General features: G+C 43.9%; 1 protein-coding gene across 1 annotated transcript in view; it reads right to left on the bottom strand.

Moving 5' to 3' along the window:
* The window catches only part of ncf4 (neutrophil cytosolic factor 4), a 57,393-nt gene that overhangs the window by 16,932 nt on the left and 21,933 nt on the right, over window positions 1-18,528 (bottom strand). The window contains exons 5-8 of the mRNA XM_048617356.1: window positions 17,265-17,392; window positions 14,682-14,739; window positions 9,803-9,901; window positions 1,563-1,711 (exon numbers count right to left, since the gene is read on the bottom strand). Coding sequence (XP_048473313.1) covers window positions 1,563-1,711; window positions 9,803-9,901; window positions 14,682-14,739; window positions 17,265-17,392 — 434 coding nt within the window. The remainder of the gene's footprint in view (window positions 1-1,562; window positions 1,712-9,802; window positions 9,902-14,681; window positions 14,740-17,264; window positions 17,393-18,528) is intronic.

The raw sequence follows: 18,528 nt of genomic DNA, 5'->3' as shown, positions 1-18,528 counted from the left end.
CGTCAGCTTTCCTTCTCCTCTGATGCTGCCTGGCCTGCTGTGTTCATCCAGCTCCTCATTGTGTTATCTCTATTTTCTGAATGGGAATTTGTGTGGAATGCTGGAGAGAACTATTGACTTTGAATTGACACCTTTACAATAACTTATTTTCTCTGTGATCACTTTTATCAATGTCTCAATATTTATTTACACACATTAAGAGGTGTGAACTGGTTAATGCTGCAGTTATTGAAACTTTGTGGTCAGTTTTCTTTTTATTCATTTACAGAATGAGCTGACTAGGCCAGCATTTATTGCCCATCCCCAATTGCCTAGGAGACAGTGAAGAGTTAACCATATTGTTGTGGGTCTGGAGTCACATGTGGTCCAGTTGGAAGTTTCACTACCTGAAGGACATCAGTGAACCAAACAAGTTTTTCCAATAATCCACAATAGTTTGATGGTCATCGATGGATTTTTGACTCCAGATTTTTTTTTAAAATTCAAATTCCACCAATTACCATTGTCAGGTTTCAAACCCGGTTCCCAGAACATTACCTGAGTCTCTGGATTAACAGTTCAGTGATAATACCAATAGGCCATCGCCTTCCCAGCTGTTTAATGAACAGTTTTATAGGATTATAGGAGCAGCTGCCTTTTTCCAAAGATGTTCATTGTTATTTTAGGGTTCATTGTGTCTGTACAAGTTCTATACTGGGTAAACGGGTATGGATTGGCACAGAGGGTCTGAGGGCTCATTGGAGAGCATGGGTTGGCACTGATGTAGTGTGGCGGTGAAAGGGGACCATAAGGAATGGGTGTGAGTATGAGGGATGAGGGCTACAGAAGCTAATAGCCTTTAATGCAACTCCAAAGAATGAAAGCAGATCTTTTCATGCTCTCAACTGTGGCTGCCTTCAATATATTTCTGGGAGTATTGGATCCATCCCCATTCCATATCTGTGCCTCAGAGCACAAAGTGAGCAATTTGGGGGGGGGGGGATCTATTTTTGGGGTGTTGAAGATGGAGGAGCTAGACAAACCATAGAATTTCCAACACAAGCTAATCATATTGGGAGTAAACATCCAGGTTTTTTTTCCTTTATTCATTAACGGGATGAAGGCGTCACTGGCTAAGGCAGCATTTATTGCTCATTCCTAATCACCCCAGAGGGCAGATATGAGTCAGCCACATTGCTGTGGTTCTGGATTCACATGTAGGCCAGACCAGGATGGCAGTTTCCTTCCCTAAAGGGCATTAGTGAACTAGATGGGTTTTTCCTGACAATCGTCAATGGATTCATGGTCATCATTAGATTCTTAATTCCAGATAATTTATTGAACTCAAATTCCACCATCTGCCATGGCGGGATTCAAACCTGGGTCCCCAGAACAATATCTGGGTCTCTGGATTAACAGTCTAGCGATAATACCACCAGGCCATCGCTACCCCATACTAGGCCTATGACTTTATATTACACGAGTTGCTTGTCAATGCTGTTTGAGACATTTTACTGAATTAAATATCTTCTACCTGTTGTTTTATTTTTCATGTACCAAAATTAGCCTGGGTAACCACATACCTGATCTTAGAGCACTGGATATCATGGTAGACGCATCGGAACCTGTGAGCATCTGTGAGTCGTTTCTTCGAGTCAGTTCCTTCTGATAAATCTTTAATGATCCTCACAAAAGACTGGGGGAAAATCCCAGTACAGTTATTCAGCATGCCCTAATTTGAGAGTGTAGATGGGAGAAAAACACAATAATGATCAGAGAGGCAAACAAAGAGAACAGCTGTAATACAAAAAGGATTTCAGAATGGAAGTGAGGAAAAGAAGAAGAAGGAGCTAAAGAAAAAAGGAATGAAGAAAAGCAGACGAAGAACAAAATGTTGAGGTGTTCATAACCTCAGCATCAACATCAAAACAAGGGGTTAGCTATTTTGGATTGACATATGGAGATATTTTTAAATATGCGGGGTCATGAAATTTTGGAATGCTCTAAGCCGCAGAGCTGTCAATGCTCAATCTTTAAGTGTACTCAAAACAAAGATCCATAGATTCGTGGGATCTAAGAGAATTTTTTTTCCCCTTTATTCTTTTGCAGGATGTGGGTATCGGTGACAGGACCAGCAATTGCTGCCCATTCCTAACCATCATGGCTAGTCCATTGCTGAGGTCAGTTTGTGAGTCAAGCACATTGCTGGGCCAGACTGGGTAAGGGTGACAGACTTCCCTCTATAAAGGGTGTTAGTGAACCAGATGGGCTTTTACACCAGCTGTTATGGTTAGCATTACTGAAAATTATCTTTATATTCCAAAGATCTGAAATGAATTTGGATTCAATTGGATTTGAACCCATGGCTGCAGTGTGTTTCTGGATTACTGGCCTAGTGACATTACATCAACATGACCCTCTCCTCCCAAGGATTAGGGAATTATGAAATATAGGAAGACCAAGTTGAGGTGGTTTGATCACGATCCTATTGAGTGATACAGCATGTTGAAAGGGCCAAGTGGTCTGCCTCTGCCCTTATTTCTTATGATTTAACGTTCTTGGGAGAAAGAAAATATACGTTGTCTTTGCATTGTACAGAACTCGAGTACTGCTGAAAAAAGACAAAATTTTTCATCTTGCATTCATCAAAACAACATTGCAAGAATGTCAAATCTGAAAGGCAGCAACAATTTATACCAGATGAGAAAAGGGCACTGAGTGTCAGCAAGTCGACTTTGATTGGTTAAGGCATTGGCGTGGGGAATCCAAACTCACAATGAGGCTCCTTTAAGCTTGCTTCACAGACAGTGGCCTCTGCTCTGTAGAAAAAAGGAACAACTCCAGGCATTGTGGCTTTTGTGAATTAAACAAAAATGTGGGGGATGGTAGCTCCCTGGCTCAGCCTCCACATTAATGCCTCAACCACTCAGAATCAACTAACCGAACCATTTTTTTTCCTTCACTGCTCCTCTGCAGTCTTTCTGAGCCTGACCCTGTCACCCAGACACTGTGGAACAACCTCTAACAAGAATCACCTCAAGACCCAACCACCTCTACCTGGTCGAAGAGTTGGAGATGTTACAGATGAAACAATGGGCTGATGAACACTTTCACAAACAGCATATTGCCATATTTACACAATGTGTTTGATATTGATGTAAATAGGCACATTTTCAGAATTATATACTGAATGTGACTTGATTGATGTTTTTCTTTCATTGGTATCTGGGGGTTGTGTTCATTCCCATGTGCTGAAATGGAAAATTTCCACTGGAAAGTAGTTTGGGGTACACTCGAAAATAAGGCTGACTTCTTGAGCGTATAAATCAAATTTGCTTAATATCATTCCCTTCTGCTTCCTGTTACTCTGGAGTTGACAGGGTTGGCTAATGAGGAGAGATTGAGTAGACTGGGTCTATACCCATTGGAATTTAGAAGAATGAGGGGTATGTTATAGAAACATTAAAAATTATGAAGGGAATAGGTAAGACAGAAGCAGGGAGGTTGTTTCCACTGGCGGATGAAACTAGAACTAGGGGCATAGCCACAAAATTAGGGGGAGCAGATTTAGGGCTGAGTTGAGGAAGAAATTCTTCACCCAAAGGGTTGTGAAACTGTGGAATTCCCTGCCCGGTGAAGCAGTTGAGGCTCCCTCATTGAATGTTTTTAAGCCAAAGATTTTTGAACAATAAAGGAATTAAGGGTTATGGTGAGTCCACAAAAAGATCAGCCATGATCTTATAGAATGGCAGAGCAAGCTCGATGGGCCAGATGGCCTACTCCTGCGCGTATTCAACTGCTTGCTGGGCACTCTCCTCACCTAAAAACAGTGGAAGGAGATCATTTTGTGGTTTGGTAGATTGCTTGTTATTTCTGTAATATAGTTGGGCAGACTTTCGCTTTGCAATAAACTTCCTACAACTGGGACTTGCCATATTCGAGCAAACAGCCCATTTATTTTCGTTCTTTGCTGAATACAAAGCCTTCGCCTGTCAGAGTCAGATTTTACACTGGAACACATCTGTTGGCCACATTCTTTCAATACAGCTGAGCAACATCTGGCCACAGTCAAATACAGCCAGCTTGTCAAACTATACCTTTGTAATCTTTTGAAACAAGTGGGGATTTCCAAGGTAATTGAAGGACAAGATGTTGGAGCAATGGAAAACCAGAGCCGACTGAAGAAAGTAAAGAGTTAGTGAGGAATTATTAAAGAAGGATAGGGCAATGACCCTCTTCTGTTACAGATACAGACGATTTCCCCATGTTGTGATCGGGTTCCATTCTGGAGTCTGGTTGCAAGTCGATTTGAGTGCAGGTCAGGACACAAGGTAGTACAATACAAAATAAACACTGAAAGAACTGCGGATGTTGTAAATCAGAAACAAAAACAGAAACTGCTGGAAAAGGAAGGGTCACCGGACCCGAAATGTTAACTCTGATTTCTCTCCACAGATGCTGCCAGACCTGCTGAGTTCTTCCAGCACTTTCTGTTTTTGTAGGACAATCTGGAGTCGCTGTTTGTAAGTACAGGAAACAGTTGTATGTGGGTTCTTTAAAGTTACTCCCCGTATGGTGTTATGTCTGTAAGTATGAGCTTTCGTACATTGGACGTTTGTAAGTCAGGGACCTGCTGTATAGTTTCTCAATGGGATTAACACTGAAAGTAAACAGAGCAAGATTTGGGGTCATCAAAACTCTGCTGTCCTTTTCTGAATTCACACAGTCCAGCTCACTCATTATCCCTGTGTTCGCGGAAATACACTAGTTCCCAGACCATTGACATAAACTTCCTACAACTGGGACTTGCCATATTCGAGCAAACAGCCCATTTATTTTCATTTTTTGCTGAATACAAAGCCTTCGCCTCAGACTTAAAAATTCTTATCCTTGTTTTCAAATCCCCCTATGGCCTTGACCCTCTGGATCTCTCTTATCTCTTCTGGCCATGTACGCCTCTGTGCTTCTCTAATTCTGGCCTCTTGTCTATCACTGCCCAGAGGGAAGACCAGTAATACTGGGAAATGAATGTACTTGTCATACTGGAGTTCCATCCTCTAGTAGACAGGATGAGTTAGAGCAGGAGATCTCATTCACAAGTTCTACTGCTTTTTCCTGCTGGATACTTGTAATCAGTTGCAGCCTCGCCTTAAGCTGTTGAGTGCCTCAACTCTAGAATTCCCTCCCTAAACCTCTCTCTTTCACTTCCCTCCTTTAAGACACTCCTTATAACCTACCTCTTTGGCGAAGCTTTTGATCACCTGCCTATGAGGCTGAGTGTCAAACTGTGCTCCATAACATGTGTTGAGCCATTTTGCTACATTAAACGTGCTATATAAATGCAGGTTGTTGGTGTAAATTTCTTATCTTTTGCACCATCCACTTTGCTTTTCCTTTTGATCTCTGGGGTATTGGGCTTGGCTTGAGTATATCTAACGTATATCAGGGATATCATCGCTGGACTGTTAATCCAGAGACCCAGATAATGTTCTGGAGGCCCGGGTTCGAATCCTGCCATGGGAGATGGTGGAATTTGAATTCAATAAATATCTGGAATTAGGAACCTAATGATGACCGTGAATCCATTGCTGATTGTCGGAAAAACCCATCTGGTTCACTGATGTCCTTTAGGGATGGAAACTGCCATCCTTACCTGGTCTGGCCTACATGTGACTCCAGACCCACAGCAATGTGGTTGACTCCTAACTGCCCTCTGGGCAATTAGGGATGACAATAAATCTGTCTGGTCAGCGACACCCTCATTCCATGAATGACTAAAGAAAAAAAAATACAGAGATGACACTAGTTTCTACGTGCATGATACATTCTCTGTAAAGTGCTTTAAAATGTCTACTCCATGCTTCAGGTCTGGCTTCCAGCTCTTTCCAGGAACTTCCACAATTCTTTTACTTTTCTCTGAGTCCATATCCAGGCTTAACTAATCAAGCACAGGTAGGATAGATCAGTTACCAGACTCATGTAATCAAAGCCAGAATAACTTAATGCTACAACATCCTCCATTTCTTCTGCCTGTGAGGTTTTATTGTTTCCTTTTTACCGTACACCCAAGTGGCAGGTGACTAACAAAGGAAATGTAGAAAATATCACACAACTGCAGAAGGTAGAACCCTGCAGAAGGTCTTTCAGCTCATTGTGTCTATACTATCCCTCCAAAGAGCATCCCACCCAGTCCCATCCCCCTACTTCCCATGGCTAATCCACCTAGCCTACACAACCATTAGCAACTTAGTATGGCCAGTCCATCTTTGGTCTGTGGGAGGAAACTGGAGCAAACCCACGCAGACATGGGGAGAACGTGCAAACTCCACACAGACAGTCGCCTGAGGCTGGAATCGAACCCATGTCCCTGGTGCTGTGAGGCAGCAGGGCTAACCACTGAGCCACCGTGCCATCAGAATGTACAACTTCTCCAGCACTCAGCAAGTGTCAAAATTTCTGTCCCGCAATAACATAATTTATTTAGAAACGATCCAGTTAGATCCATCAATTTGTACACCCCATAGGTATTGCATCTTTGTCAAATATGAATGAAAGGTAACATTCTGATTTCTGAAGTCTGCTTTTCTTTAATTAGCACTGAAAACCCTTTACTAATGTTCATGGTTCAACTCTGCACCTTAAGGGATAGATGCCATGTATTTAAGAGAGTTTCATCCCTGCCATATTGCTTTCTGACAACTCTGACTTTAAATGTTAGAGGAATACAGAAATTACTTATACCAGATCTTCACTTCTAATCCATCTTTCAGATGAGTCCTGGAGTCTTACAGCAGGGAAACAGACCCTTCAGTCCAACTAGTCCATGCTGACCATAATCCCAAAGTAAACTAGTCCCACCTGCTCCAGGCTGATACCCTCCAAACATTTCTTATTCATGTCCTTATCCAAAAGTCTTTTAAACGTTGCATCCCACATCCACCACTCCCTCTGGAAGTTCATCCCACACTCGAACCACCCTGTGTGTAAAGAAAAATCCGCCTCATGTCTTTTTTAAATCTTTCTCCTCTCACCTTAAAAATATGCCCCCTAGTCTTGAAATCCCCAACCCTAGGGAAAAGACACGTGCCATTCAGTTTCTCTGTACCCCTCATGATTTTATAAACCTTTATAAGGTCACCCCTTAACGTCCTATGCTCCAGTGAAAGAACTCCCAACCTATCCAGCATTAACAATAGTGTGCTGTCCCCGACAATGAATGTAAAATGTCCCAAAAGTCTCAAGATACCGTTTGAAGAGCAACAGGAGATTCCTCTCAGTGACTCTCCTGATCAATATTTATCTCTCTACCAATCACTTAAGTAGAAAAAAGTCCAGATAACCTGGTCATTATCACATTGCTGTTTGTTGGAGTTTGTTGTACATAAATTGGTTGATGTGGAGGTGCCAGTGTTGGATTGGGGTGGACAGATTTAGAAGTTACACAACACCAGGTCATAGTCCAACAGGTTTATTTGAAATCACAACCATTCGGAGTACTGTCCCTTCGTCCTTGTCTGCCGAAGGAGCAGCGCTTCGAAAGCTTGTGATTACAAATAAACCTGTTGGACTATGACCTGGTTTTGTGTAACTTCTAAACTGGCTAATGCAGTTAATACACTATAACAATGACTTCAAAAGTGATTAGTAGGTTGTACAGCTCTTGGGGCATCTGATGCTTATGAAAGGTGGGGTTTTCTCAATGCAAGTCGCTCCTTCTTTTGCTATTTGAGTACAAACAGTGCTGACAAAAACATCATGTAGAGGTTGATGCAGTTTCTCGCTGCCAACCCTCTGATAATATTGCTCATAAACACTGCTGAGATGCAATTTGATGTCTCCCCTTTCTGCTGGGCTCCCAGTCTATTGTGCACTTGGAGCTTATTGACCTGAAGTTGAACCCAAGAACTTCTGGTCGGAGCTAACCTTTCACTGTTCCACACAGAGGAAAGCAGCCAAGAACCAACACAGTTGTGCAAGCAACCCTGAAAATCTATGCCTGAGAAACACACACCAGTCACAAAGAGCATTCTATCTACACAAAAACCAGGGAAATTAGGGCAGCACGGAGGCTCAGTGGTTAGCACTGCTGCCTCGCAGCGTTAGGGACTCTGTGTGCATGTGTGTGTGTGCGTGTGCGTGCGCGCGTGTGTGTATGTGAGTGTATGTGTATTTGTGTGTGTGTGTGTTTGTGTGTGTCTGTGTGTATGTGTGTGTGTGTGTATGTGTGTGTGTGCACGTGTGCATGCGCATGTTTGCGTCTGTGCATGTGTGGGAGAGACAGTGTGTATGTGGAAGAAAGAAAGTGTGTTTATGTGTGTATGTATGTGTGTGTGTGTGTATGTAATTTGCATGTTCTCCCCGTGGGTTTCCTCTGGGTGCTCCAGTTTCTTCCCACAGTCCAAAGATGTGCAGGTTAGGGTGGATTGTCCGTGCTAAATTGCCCATAGTGTCCAGGGATGTGCAGGCTAGGTGGATTAGCCATGCGAAATGCAGGGTTACAGCTTAGGGATGTCTGAACGGGATAGTCTTCAGATGGTTGGTGTGCACTCGATGGGCCGAATGGCCTGCTTCCACAGTGCAGGGATTGTATGAAATCTGATCACGAGGGCATTATTCCTACTGACAGATGCTCTTGTGGCACAATGGGGTAGCATCCCTGTCTCTGAGCTAGAAGCTCTGGGTTCAAGTTCCACTCCAGGGCTTAATGGCCACGAGAGATGTGTTTGTTACAAGGCCAAATGAGTATCACCTTGTAAATCCTTCCAACACATGCCAATGGCAAGGAACAAGAGCAAGTTAAGAGTCACGGTCAGGTGATGGGGAAGAACAATAAAACCTTTTAATATCACAATTCATAGCTATGGACTACAACATGCATATTGAAGTGAGTGTTGCTGTTTTGTCAAATGCAGAAATCGTAGAAGAATTATAGAATCCCTACAGTGTAGAAGGAGGCTGTTCAGCCCATTGTGTCTAGCTGACCCTCTGAAGAGCATCCAGCCAGACCCACCCTTGTAACCCTGCATTTCCCATGGCTAATCCACCTAGCCTCACCTTACGAGGGATATGTTGGCTTTGGAGGAAGGACAACTTGGGTTTACAAGAATGATACCTGCACATCAGGGTTAAGTTATGAAAAGAAATCATAAAAATTCGTCCTGCTTTCTCTAGAATTTAGAAGGCTTTGGGGTGATCTGATTGAAGATATTAACAAAAGACAGGGTAGTTAAAGATAAATTATTTCCACTGGTTGGGGATTCTACAACAAGGGGGCATAATCTGAGAATGAGGGCCAGACCCTTCAGGAGAGATGTTAGGAAGCACTTCTACACACAGAGGGTGGTAGAGGTTTGGAACTCTCTTCCCAAAGTGGTATGCTGATCATTTGTTAATTTAAATCTGAGATAGATACATGTTATTAAGCAAAGGTATTAGGGGATCTGAGCCAAAGGCAGGTATAAGGAGTTACGCTCAGATCAACTACCATCTCACTGAATGGTGCAACAGGCTCGAGGGGCTGAATTGCCTACTCCTGTTCCTCTGTTCTTATACATTCTCTACTTCTCACTAAAAGGGTCTTGACAATTTTCAAGCTTCAAACTGGGTTTACTGTGGGAAAAGTGTGGAAGCACTGGCCCACAAATACCTACTTTGCAAGGATATATCAAACTGTCTTTACAAAGTTAATATTTATTTCTAAATTTATTTAGTTAAAGATATGCACTTGGAAATTGTCAAATTTAATATCATCCCACATTAATGGATGTAAGAACATAACACAATATCCCACAAAGTAGGCACGGCGTAGTTCATCTCCACTTACCTCCAGCCAGTCATCGTTGACCCTTTTCAAAAGGTAGATAATGTCACCAGTTTTGAATGTCAATTCCAGGTCATTGTCACCAGTAAAATCGTACAGAGCCTGGGTAGGGGGGTGGGGCAGGGGAGAGTGAGCAAAAGAGACATCAGCACCTTAAACCAACATGTGATATGAATACACAGAACTAGCATTAGGAGAATTACAGGTGGACAATTGAGGTGCAACGATCACAGATAAATGGATGGGATTAGCTCTTTGAATGTCTGCAATCTATTCCAGTTCTACAACTAAAAAACTGTCCATTTTTTCTCACTGTGTGTGTCTTCTTTTGCTCCACCCATGCCTTCAATTAGACTCCACCAACTGAATGAAGTTCCCTTCCTAAGCCCATGCTTTTTCGACTTATACAGTCATGCAGCACAGAAACAGACCCTTCAGTCCAACTCATCCATGTCAACCAAGTTTCCCAAACTAAACTAGTCCCACTTGCCTGCGTTTGACCCATAGCCCTTTAAACCTTCTCCTATTCATGTATTTATCAAAATGTCTTTTAAATGTTGTAACTGTACCTGCATCTACTACTTCCCCGGCAGTTAATTCCACACACGAACCACTCTCTGTGTGAAAAAGTTGGCCCACACATCATTTTTAAATCTCTCTCCACTCACTTTGAAAACGTGCCTGCTAGTTTTGAACTCCCTCACACTTGGGAAAAGACCTTTGCTGTTCACCTTGTCTATAACCTTACATTTTATGGGTGACACAGTAGCTTGCTGGTTAGCACTGCTGCCTCACAGCACCAGGAACTCAGGTTCAATTCCACCCTTGGGCAACTGCACATTCTCCCCGTGTCTGCGTGGGTTTCCTCTGGGTGCTCCAGTTTCCTCCCACAGTCCAAAGATGTGCAGGCTAGGTGGATTGGCCATTCTAAATTGCCTGTAGTGTTCAGGGATGTGTAGATTAGGCAGATTATAGGGGGATGAGTCTGGGTGGGATGCTCTGAGGGTCAGTGTGGACTTGTTGGGCCAAAGGGCCTGTTTCCACACTGTAGGGATTCTATGAATTTTATAAACCTCTATAAGGTTTCAACCTCCTATACTCCAGTGAAAAATGTCCCAGACTATCTGCCTCTCCTCATAACTCAAACCTTCTAATCCTGGCAACATCTTGGTAAACCTTTTCTGAACCCTTTCCAATTTAATAATATACTTCCTATAGCAGCAGGACCAGAAATGTACACAGTACTCCAACTGGGAAAATGGTAGCATCTATTACAGAGGATCCCAAAACAGAATATACATTCCTTCTTTAATGCTGAGGTTTTGATTAGCCTTCGAAATACCCCCTTCTGCATTTTGCCTGGCTCTGCCTCTGCCAAGTGCCTCTCCACCATAAAATGTGCAGTTGTTACACTTGTTCAATCATTGAGATGGATCAACAGAGTCAGTCACGTCCAAAAACCAGCCGCCCTGGGGAGCTTTCAAGCAAGCAACAGACAAGGTTGGGGTTCAAGTAGGTTCAAGAGCAGATACATGGATGCGTAGGGACAGCCAACAGCTGGAGATTTCCAACTCTGCGCTGGCCTGGCTTTCTGCCTATGGATGGGTGCAGCTGTCAATAAGGACGAAACGAAAAGTGTTAGCCAAAGGCAAGGAGTTGAGTTTTCGCTGCAGCCTTTTGGACACAGTCTGAGCATCACAGTTATAAATAGAGATAACACAGTGTGGAGCTGGAGGAACACAGCAGGCCAGGCAGCATCAGAGGAGCAGGAAAGTTGACGTTTTCTGAAGAAGGGTCCTGACCTGAAACGTCGACTTTCTTGCTCCTTTAATGCTGCCTGGCCTGCTGTGTTGTCTCTGACTCCAGCATCTGCAGTTCCTGCTATCTCTGAGTGAGCCTCACAGTGCCTGCAAAGATGCTTAAGGTATGGACAGGGCCCCTTTAAGTGAGAAGCAGCTCAAATTCAAAAATGCTCTGAAGGTGCCTCAACAGCACGGGGTGGACTCCAAGTGTCTCAGCATTTGGCAAGTGGCTGTTCAATCGACCTTTAACCTCGTCTTTCATTATACAACGTCAATTTGGCAAGAGAGTTTACACGTGTGCATCCATTACTGGCCAAGCACACAACAGCTATGGAGAACAGCTGAGCCCAGTCCAAGCAGACACTAGGATTTTCCGATGGGTACAATGCAGCATTGTGTTAGAAGACAGTAGGCTTGCTGACTTTCCAAATTGTTTCAGACGATCTGCAAGTTCCTCATGCACCGTTGAAAAAGCAAAGCATTATCGAAACTTCTGAGAAACATTTAATAATTTAAAAATGCATTAGTCAGATGTTTAATGTGATGCATTTCTTCTATGCAATCAAAATCCACTTTTCATTATGACCTTATCTTTCTTGTTTATCGATTTTGCAGCTCATTAAATAATAAGTGCTTCAGTGTTCCCACATCAACTGCCTTCTCTTGTTTACACCCTGATAAAGGTCGGAAAGCAGCAGATTTCGTGAGCCTCCCCAACTGATTCTTGTGCCTACTTCCAGAGGAGATTGTTGGGAGAAGTCAGCTTCCATGAACATTCCTGGCAGTTTGTCGATCTCAACATGGCAGGTACAAAAGGGCAGCACGGTGGTTAGCACTGCTGCCTCACAGTGCCAGGGGCCCGGGTTTGATTCCACCCTGGGGAGAATGTGCAAACTCCACGCAGACATTCTCCCTGTGTCTGTGTTGGCTTCCTCCAACAGTCCGAAGATGTGAAGTTAGGTGGATTGGCCACGTTAAATTGCCCGTAGTGTGCAGGTTGTTGGGTTAGCTATGGGAAATACAGGGTAGGGGTAGGATGCTCTTCAGAGTGTTGGTGTGGACTTGATGGGCTGAATGGCCTGCTTCCATACTATAGGGATCCTACGCTTCTAACAATGAGGTGGCAGTGACAGAAACTGGAGCCAAAATCATGGGGGATATTCCTTAAAAGGCCTTTCACATGATGTGGGCAGTATTTGTGCTTTTCCCTAAGTGCACTTGAGAGGTTGGCAGTTACTGTAGCGCGAATGAGAAAGCCTGGGTACCAACCATTTGGAGTTGACCCGGAGGTCCGTCACCAATCCTCTTCGTTGAGAAGATTTTTAGGCTTTTGTGGGGTTATTTATTCATTTATGGGATGTGGGTGTCGCTGGCTAACCATCATTTATTGCCTGTCACTAGTTTCCCTTGAGAAAGGTGGTGGTGAGCCGTCTTCTTGAACCGTAGCAGTCCACCTGCTGTGGGTTGACCCACAATGCCCTTATGGAGACCGTTCTCAGCAGACTCACTTAGCTTGGTGACAAGATAAAATTTGTAACAATACAGAAAGAGGTCATTCAGCCCATCGAGTCTGCGCCAATCCTCTGAACAGAATCCCACCCTATCCCATGACCCCACATCTCCCATAGCTAATCTTCTAAGCCTGCACATCCCTGGATACTATGGGCAATTTAGCATGACCAATCCACCCTAACCTGCACATCCCTGGATACTATTGGCAATTTCCCATGGCCAATCCACCCTAACCTGCACACCTTTGGACTGTGGGAGGAAACTGGAGCACCTGGTGGAAACCCATGCAGACACGGGGAGAATGTGCCAACTCCACACACAGACTGATGCCTGAGGCTGGAATCAACGCAGGTCCCTGGCGCTGTGAGGCAGCAGTGCCAACCCCTGAGCCACCGTGCTACCCAAGTACATACATGTTACATTGTACTAATGGTAAAATGAGGATAGAAGACACGATTGTCTCCAATCAGAACTGTCTAGAAGTATCCTGATGTTCTAACCAGTGGCTCTGTTATGTGTTGGCAGTTGGCAGAGCTACAGCTTAGCTCAGATTAACCCTTTCATATTCATCACTTTATTCACCAATAGTGAACTGCTTTCTTGGGCCATCGCCTTCTTGCAAGCTCCTTAACCTTAATCTTCCAAACCCATGACCACTACCATCTGGAAGGACAAGGGCAGCAGGTACATGGGAACATCACCAACCTGTAAGTTCCCCACCAAGCCCCTCACCACCCTGTCTTGGAACTATATCACCATTCCTTCTCTATCGCTGCGTCAAAAAAATTTGGAATTCCCTTCCTAATAGCATTGTGGGTTTGCCTACACCAAAATAGGCAGCTCACCACCCGCTTATGAAGGGCAAACAGGGAAGGGCAACAAATATTGGCCCAGTCAGTGACGCCTATATCCTGGAGGTGAATAAAATAGCTACAGTCCACATGGTGTAGGGACACCCAGGGTGCTGATAGGGAGGGAGTTCCAGGATGTTTCCCCAGCGACTGTGAAGGAATGGCGATAGAGTCCCAAGTCAGAATGCCCTGGAGCCTGGTGTTGTCGTTGACCTTCTCAGTTAGTGTGCGTGTGTGTCTAAAAGTGTAGCTATATGTTCAAGACATGCGTCTGTGCATGACTGCTAACTTCACTTTGCTGACAATTGCTGTGATGCACACAGTGGTCAACCAGCCGCGGATCATCACCTTTTTTTAAAATTTTTTCACAGGATGAGGGCATCGCTGACTAGGCCAGCATTTACTGCCCGTCCCTGATTGCCCAGAGGGCAGTTCAGAGTCAACCACATTGCTGTGGGCCTGGAAGGCTGACGACTTGAACCAAGAACTAATGTTGGAGCTGAACTCCAGTACTGGTCAGAAGACCACTGGGCAGCATGGGCAAGATGGGCCGAAGAGCCTGTTTCCATGCTGTAGACCTCTATGACTCTAAGAGAAGGAGTAAAAACTGGAAGAGACAGAGGAACAAAACAGTTAATTTTACCCTAAAGATGGAATAATTAACATTCTTTGGCCAGGTAATGTGTTGCATTAATTTAAATCTTTCAGCAAGCCTACCTCTGCCTGGGGAGCTCCTGATTTTTCACTTAAATCTTCCTTCTCTGTTTGGGATTTGCTAAGTAACAAATTAAGGATTATTAGCATTGTAATAACATAATTAAAGTAAGTGCAATTTACTAAACAAAGGAAGGATTGAACTGAGATGAAAAATGACATCAATAATGAATGCTTCTTTGATGCAAATGTCTCAAATTATTCCACATTATGAATTATCCGTTTGTTTTCTTTGCTGTTTTTCACACTGCTTAAACAAAGTGCTTTTTCAGATTCTCCGACTTTGTTTGTGATTAACTCTCATCCTGACTCCAGCGTGACTTGAACACAAAAATTAAGGCTGACCACCCCCCCCCCCCCCCCCCAACCCCCACTTCTCCCCTCGCCCCCTGTGAAGTACTGAGGGAGCGCCGCACACTCAGAGACGCTGCCTTTCAGTTGGGACTTCTTAAAAGACGAGTCAGCTGGAGGCAAAGATAAAAGATTACATTGCACTGTTTTGAAAAAGAGCAAGGAGGTTATCCCAGCATCCTGGCCAATATTTGTCCTTCAACCAGTCACAAATACCGAATTACCCAGCCATTATTACATTGATGATTGTGGGATCTTGCTGTGTGCTACTTTGTTAATGCGTTTTCCTTGCTACAACACTTCAAAAAGACTGTAAAGATCATTGAATTGTTCTGAGGTCCTTAAAGGCATTATATAAAGATTTGTTTTTTTCTCAGTGTGCGGAAAGTTGACTAATTTGAAATTACCACCTTGGTATGAAAGACTCAATAGCATTAGGAGAAGAATTTGATGGGTTTTGCCAATGGCCCAGGTGCCAGGTGACTCCTGTTACCACACAGGAAGAAAGAATTTAAATTTAAACAGCACTTTTTGCAGCCTCAGAATATTCTGTATTTCCATTGAGTGGAGTACCTTTGATCTGTGGTCATTTGGCTAATGTCAATTCACACACAACAAGCTCCCACCAACACCAGCTGTCAATTTGGTTCCAAGCCAGTTCAGCGAGACAGAAAAACCCCAATGCATTTTTGTGGTTAGAGTTTATTAACCACTCAGTCTTACTTTTTTTTTCCCTTAATCAACTTGTTCAGAGATGTTATTACACACCTCTGGAGCAGGTGGGACTTGAACCTGGTTGTCTTGGTCCATGGATAGGGACACCACCTCTGCACCACAAGAGTGTCCCCCTCTACCAATAAGTCTGCTTTGTTTCCCCCCTAACCTATTTTTTCCTAATCAATTTGTTTAGAGATGTTATTACACAACTCTGGAACAAATGGGGACTTGAATCCAAACCTCCTGGTCCAGAAGTACTGACACTACTTCTGTACTGCAAGAGGGACCACCTCTACCTGCTTTTGTTTTTCTAACATATTTTTCTAATCAACCTGTTCATAAGATGTTATTACAGACACCTGGAGTAGGTGGCACTTGAACCCAGACCTCCTTGTCGAGGGGTAGGGACACTAACTCTGCACCACAAGAGGACCCCTGGGTCTGCTTTATCTTTTTTTAACCACGGCTGCACCCATGGCTGCACGGCTGCAGAAATGTTTATACCACTCAGTCCTACAGCTCCTTCCACAAACCAGTCCCAACTAATCACACAGCAGTAATGTCATTGGACAAATGATCCAAAGGCCCAGGTTAACATTCTGGCCTTCAAATCCTGCCATCGCATGTAGGGAAACTTAAATTCAGTTCATAAAAGTGAATTCAGCATCATAAAATGTGGAACTGAAAGCTAGTCTTGGTGTTATTAACCATGAAATTAGCATTGATTACTGTAAATACCCATCTGGGTTCACCTATGTCCTTGAGGGAAGGAAATCTGCCATCCTTACCCAGTCTGGCCAACGTGTGACTCCAGGCCCACAGCGAAGTGGTTGACTCTTAACCACCCTCTGAAATGACCTCATGAGCCACTCAGTTCAAGGGCAATTAGGAATGGGCATCAAACTTTGGCCTTGCCTCTGCCACCCATGTCCAAAAGAAAACAAATCTTCCCAGTAATTTCTTAAAACAAAAATCCTCCACCAAGTTGCCTATTTTACCAATTGAAAGAACAATTAGCAGGCCCTGTCCACCAGCAATAACACTGTGAGGCAGGGAAGGGAGTGAAATTAAAACGGAGTTGGTGATGGAAATGCTAGAATCTCCTAGCCCCCTACAGCACCCACTTCTTTCTAAAGGCTTCAAGGATTTGTACTGCTCCTCCATGGACACCCGGGTGTAAACATATGTTTCCAATCAATTAATAAATCAACTAACCCCAATCACCCACTTAACTACTTGATATATTAGCAACAGGTAAAAGACTAGGGGCATTTCTTTTTGGTGACAATGGAGGCCAATATGTTGGTCTCAGTGTCAAATAGCGCTGTATAATATGTGATAAACTGGAACAAACGAACTGAGCATTAATTCTGAAAAAGCATTCAATAAAGTGTCTCAAGGCAAACTCGCAGCGAATGTGAGATCTTTAGCCTGGTGGCACTGGGAAAACAGTGTGTGTTCTGACAATAGCGAGGGAAGGGAGGGCCAATGGAATCTTCAGTGAACGCTGTTACTCACATTTTCCTCGTGCTTGGCCTCAAACGTCGAAGTGACCTGGGTATCTGTTCAGAATCCTCAGCCGTTTGATGGAAGAATAACCGGACATCTTCGTCAAGGAGAATCCAGGCTGGCAGCTTGAGAAGTTTCTGGGATCCCATACAACATCAGAAAATTATCAGCCGATAAGAAATACCATCTGACTTTATTGTATCCTGCTGCTGTTAAACCTTCAGTTTACTGATGCAGTTCCCTCAGATGTGACCTCCTTTCGTTGACCAACAGGATGTTGGGGGTTAGAGGTCAGAGTTTAACACAGTGTTAGCCAGCCCTTAACACTAAGGGATGTTTTTCCTTTCAGAGCTTTCCATTCTTCCTACTCCTGAGTTAAGATATAAAACTCAAAACTGATACTCCAGGCAGTACAGACAGAGTCCTGCCTTCACTTAAAGCCAACGCTCCATCTTCCCGCTTGGAAACTGTAGTGATTGGAAGGACGGACAGGTGGATCTCATTGATTATGAGATCCCTGATTGGGGCCATTAACCTGGGCAAATCAGGAAGCCCTGGCTGACAGATATAAACAGGACATTCAGAGATTCTCCTCTCTCTAAGGTCTGGCTCTGATCTAGCTGGGTCAGAGCACATGCACTGTGTGCACATAAATAAAAGATGACTTAGGGATAGGATACTGGACTCTGTGGAGTTATTTCAGAACCCTGGCCCTGTTTTGTAGGACGGCAGGGCAGGTGTCCCCGGTGACCTGGCTAATATTTATCCCTCAATTAGATCGCAGAATTAGTTTGTGCGATTATTATCACTTTGCTGTTTGTGGAGGTTTGCAGAACGCAATTTGACTTTTCTGTGTTTCCTACGTTATAACAAGGTGAATCCACTTCAAAATGGTCATCGATGGCTGTTAAGAGCTTTGAGAGACTGGAGGTCATGAAAAAAATCACAAGACAATTGCAAGTCTGTTTCTGATGGATGTTCAAGGAAAGAAGAAGACCCGCTGCCTATGGCAGAGATACAAAAGATTGGTGGCTCAGTGGTTAGCACTGCTGCCTCACAGCACCAGGGACCCAGGTTCGATTCTGTCTTTGCATGACTGTCTCTGTGTGGAGTTTGCACACTCTCCCTGTGTCTGCATGTGTTTCCTCAGAGTGCTCCGTTTTCCTCCACAGTCCAAAGATGTGCAGGTTAGGGAGGATTGGGCGTGCCAAATTACCCCATAGTGCCCAGGGATGTGCAGGTTAGGGTGGATTGGCCGTGCTAAATTACCCCA

The sequence above is a fragment of the Rhincodon typus genome, chromosome 37 (assembly GCF_021869965.1).
Source record: "Rhincodon typus isolate 14 chromosome 37, sRhiTyp1.1, whole genome shotgun sequence".
In the NCBI taxonomy this organism is placed as follows: domain Eukaryota; kingdom Metazoa; phylum Chordata; class Chondrichthyes; order Orectolobiformes; family Rhincodontidae; genus Rhincodon; species Rhincodon typus.
The sequence above is the reverse complement of the archived record's forward strand: the minus strand, read 5'-3'. Positions and strand labels throughout refer to the sequence as shown.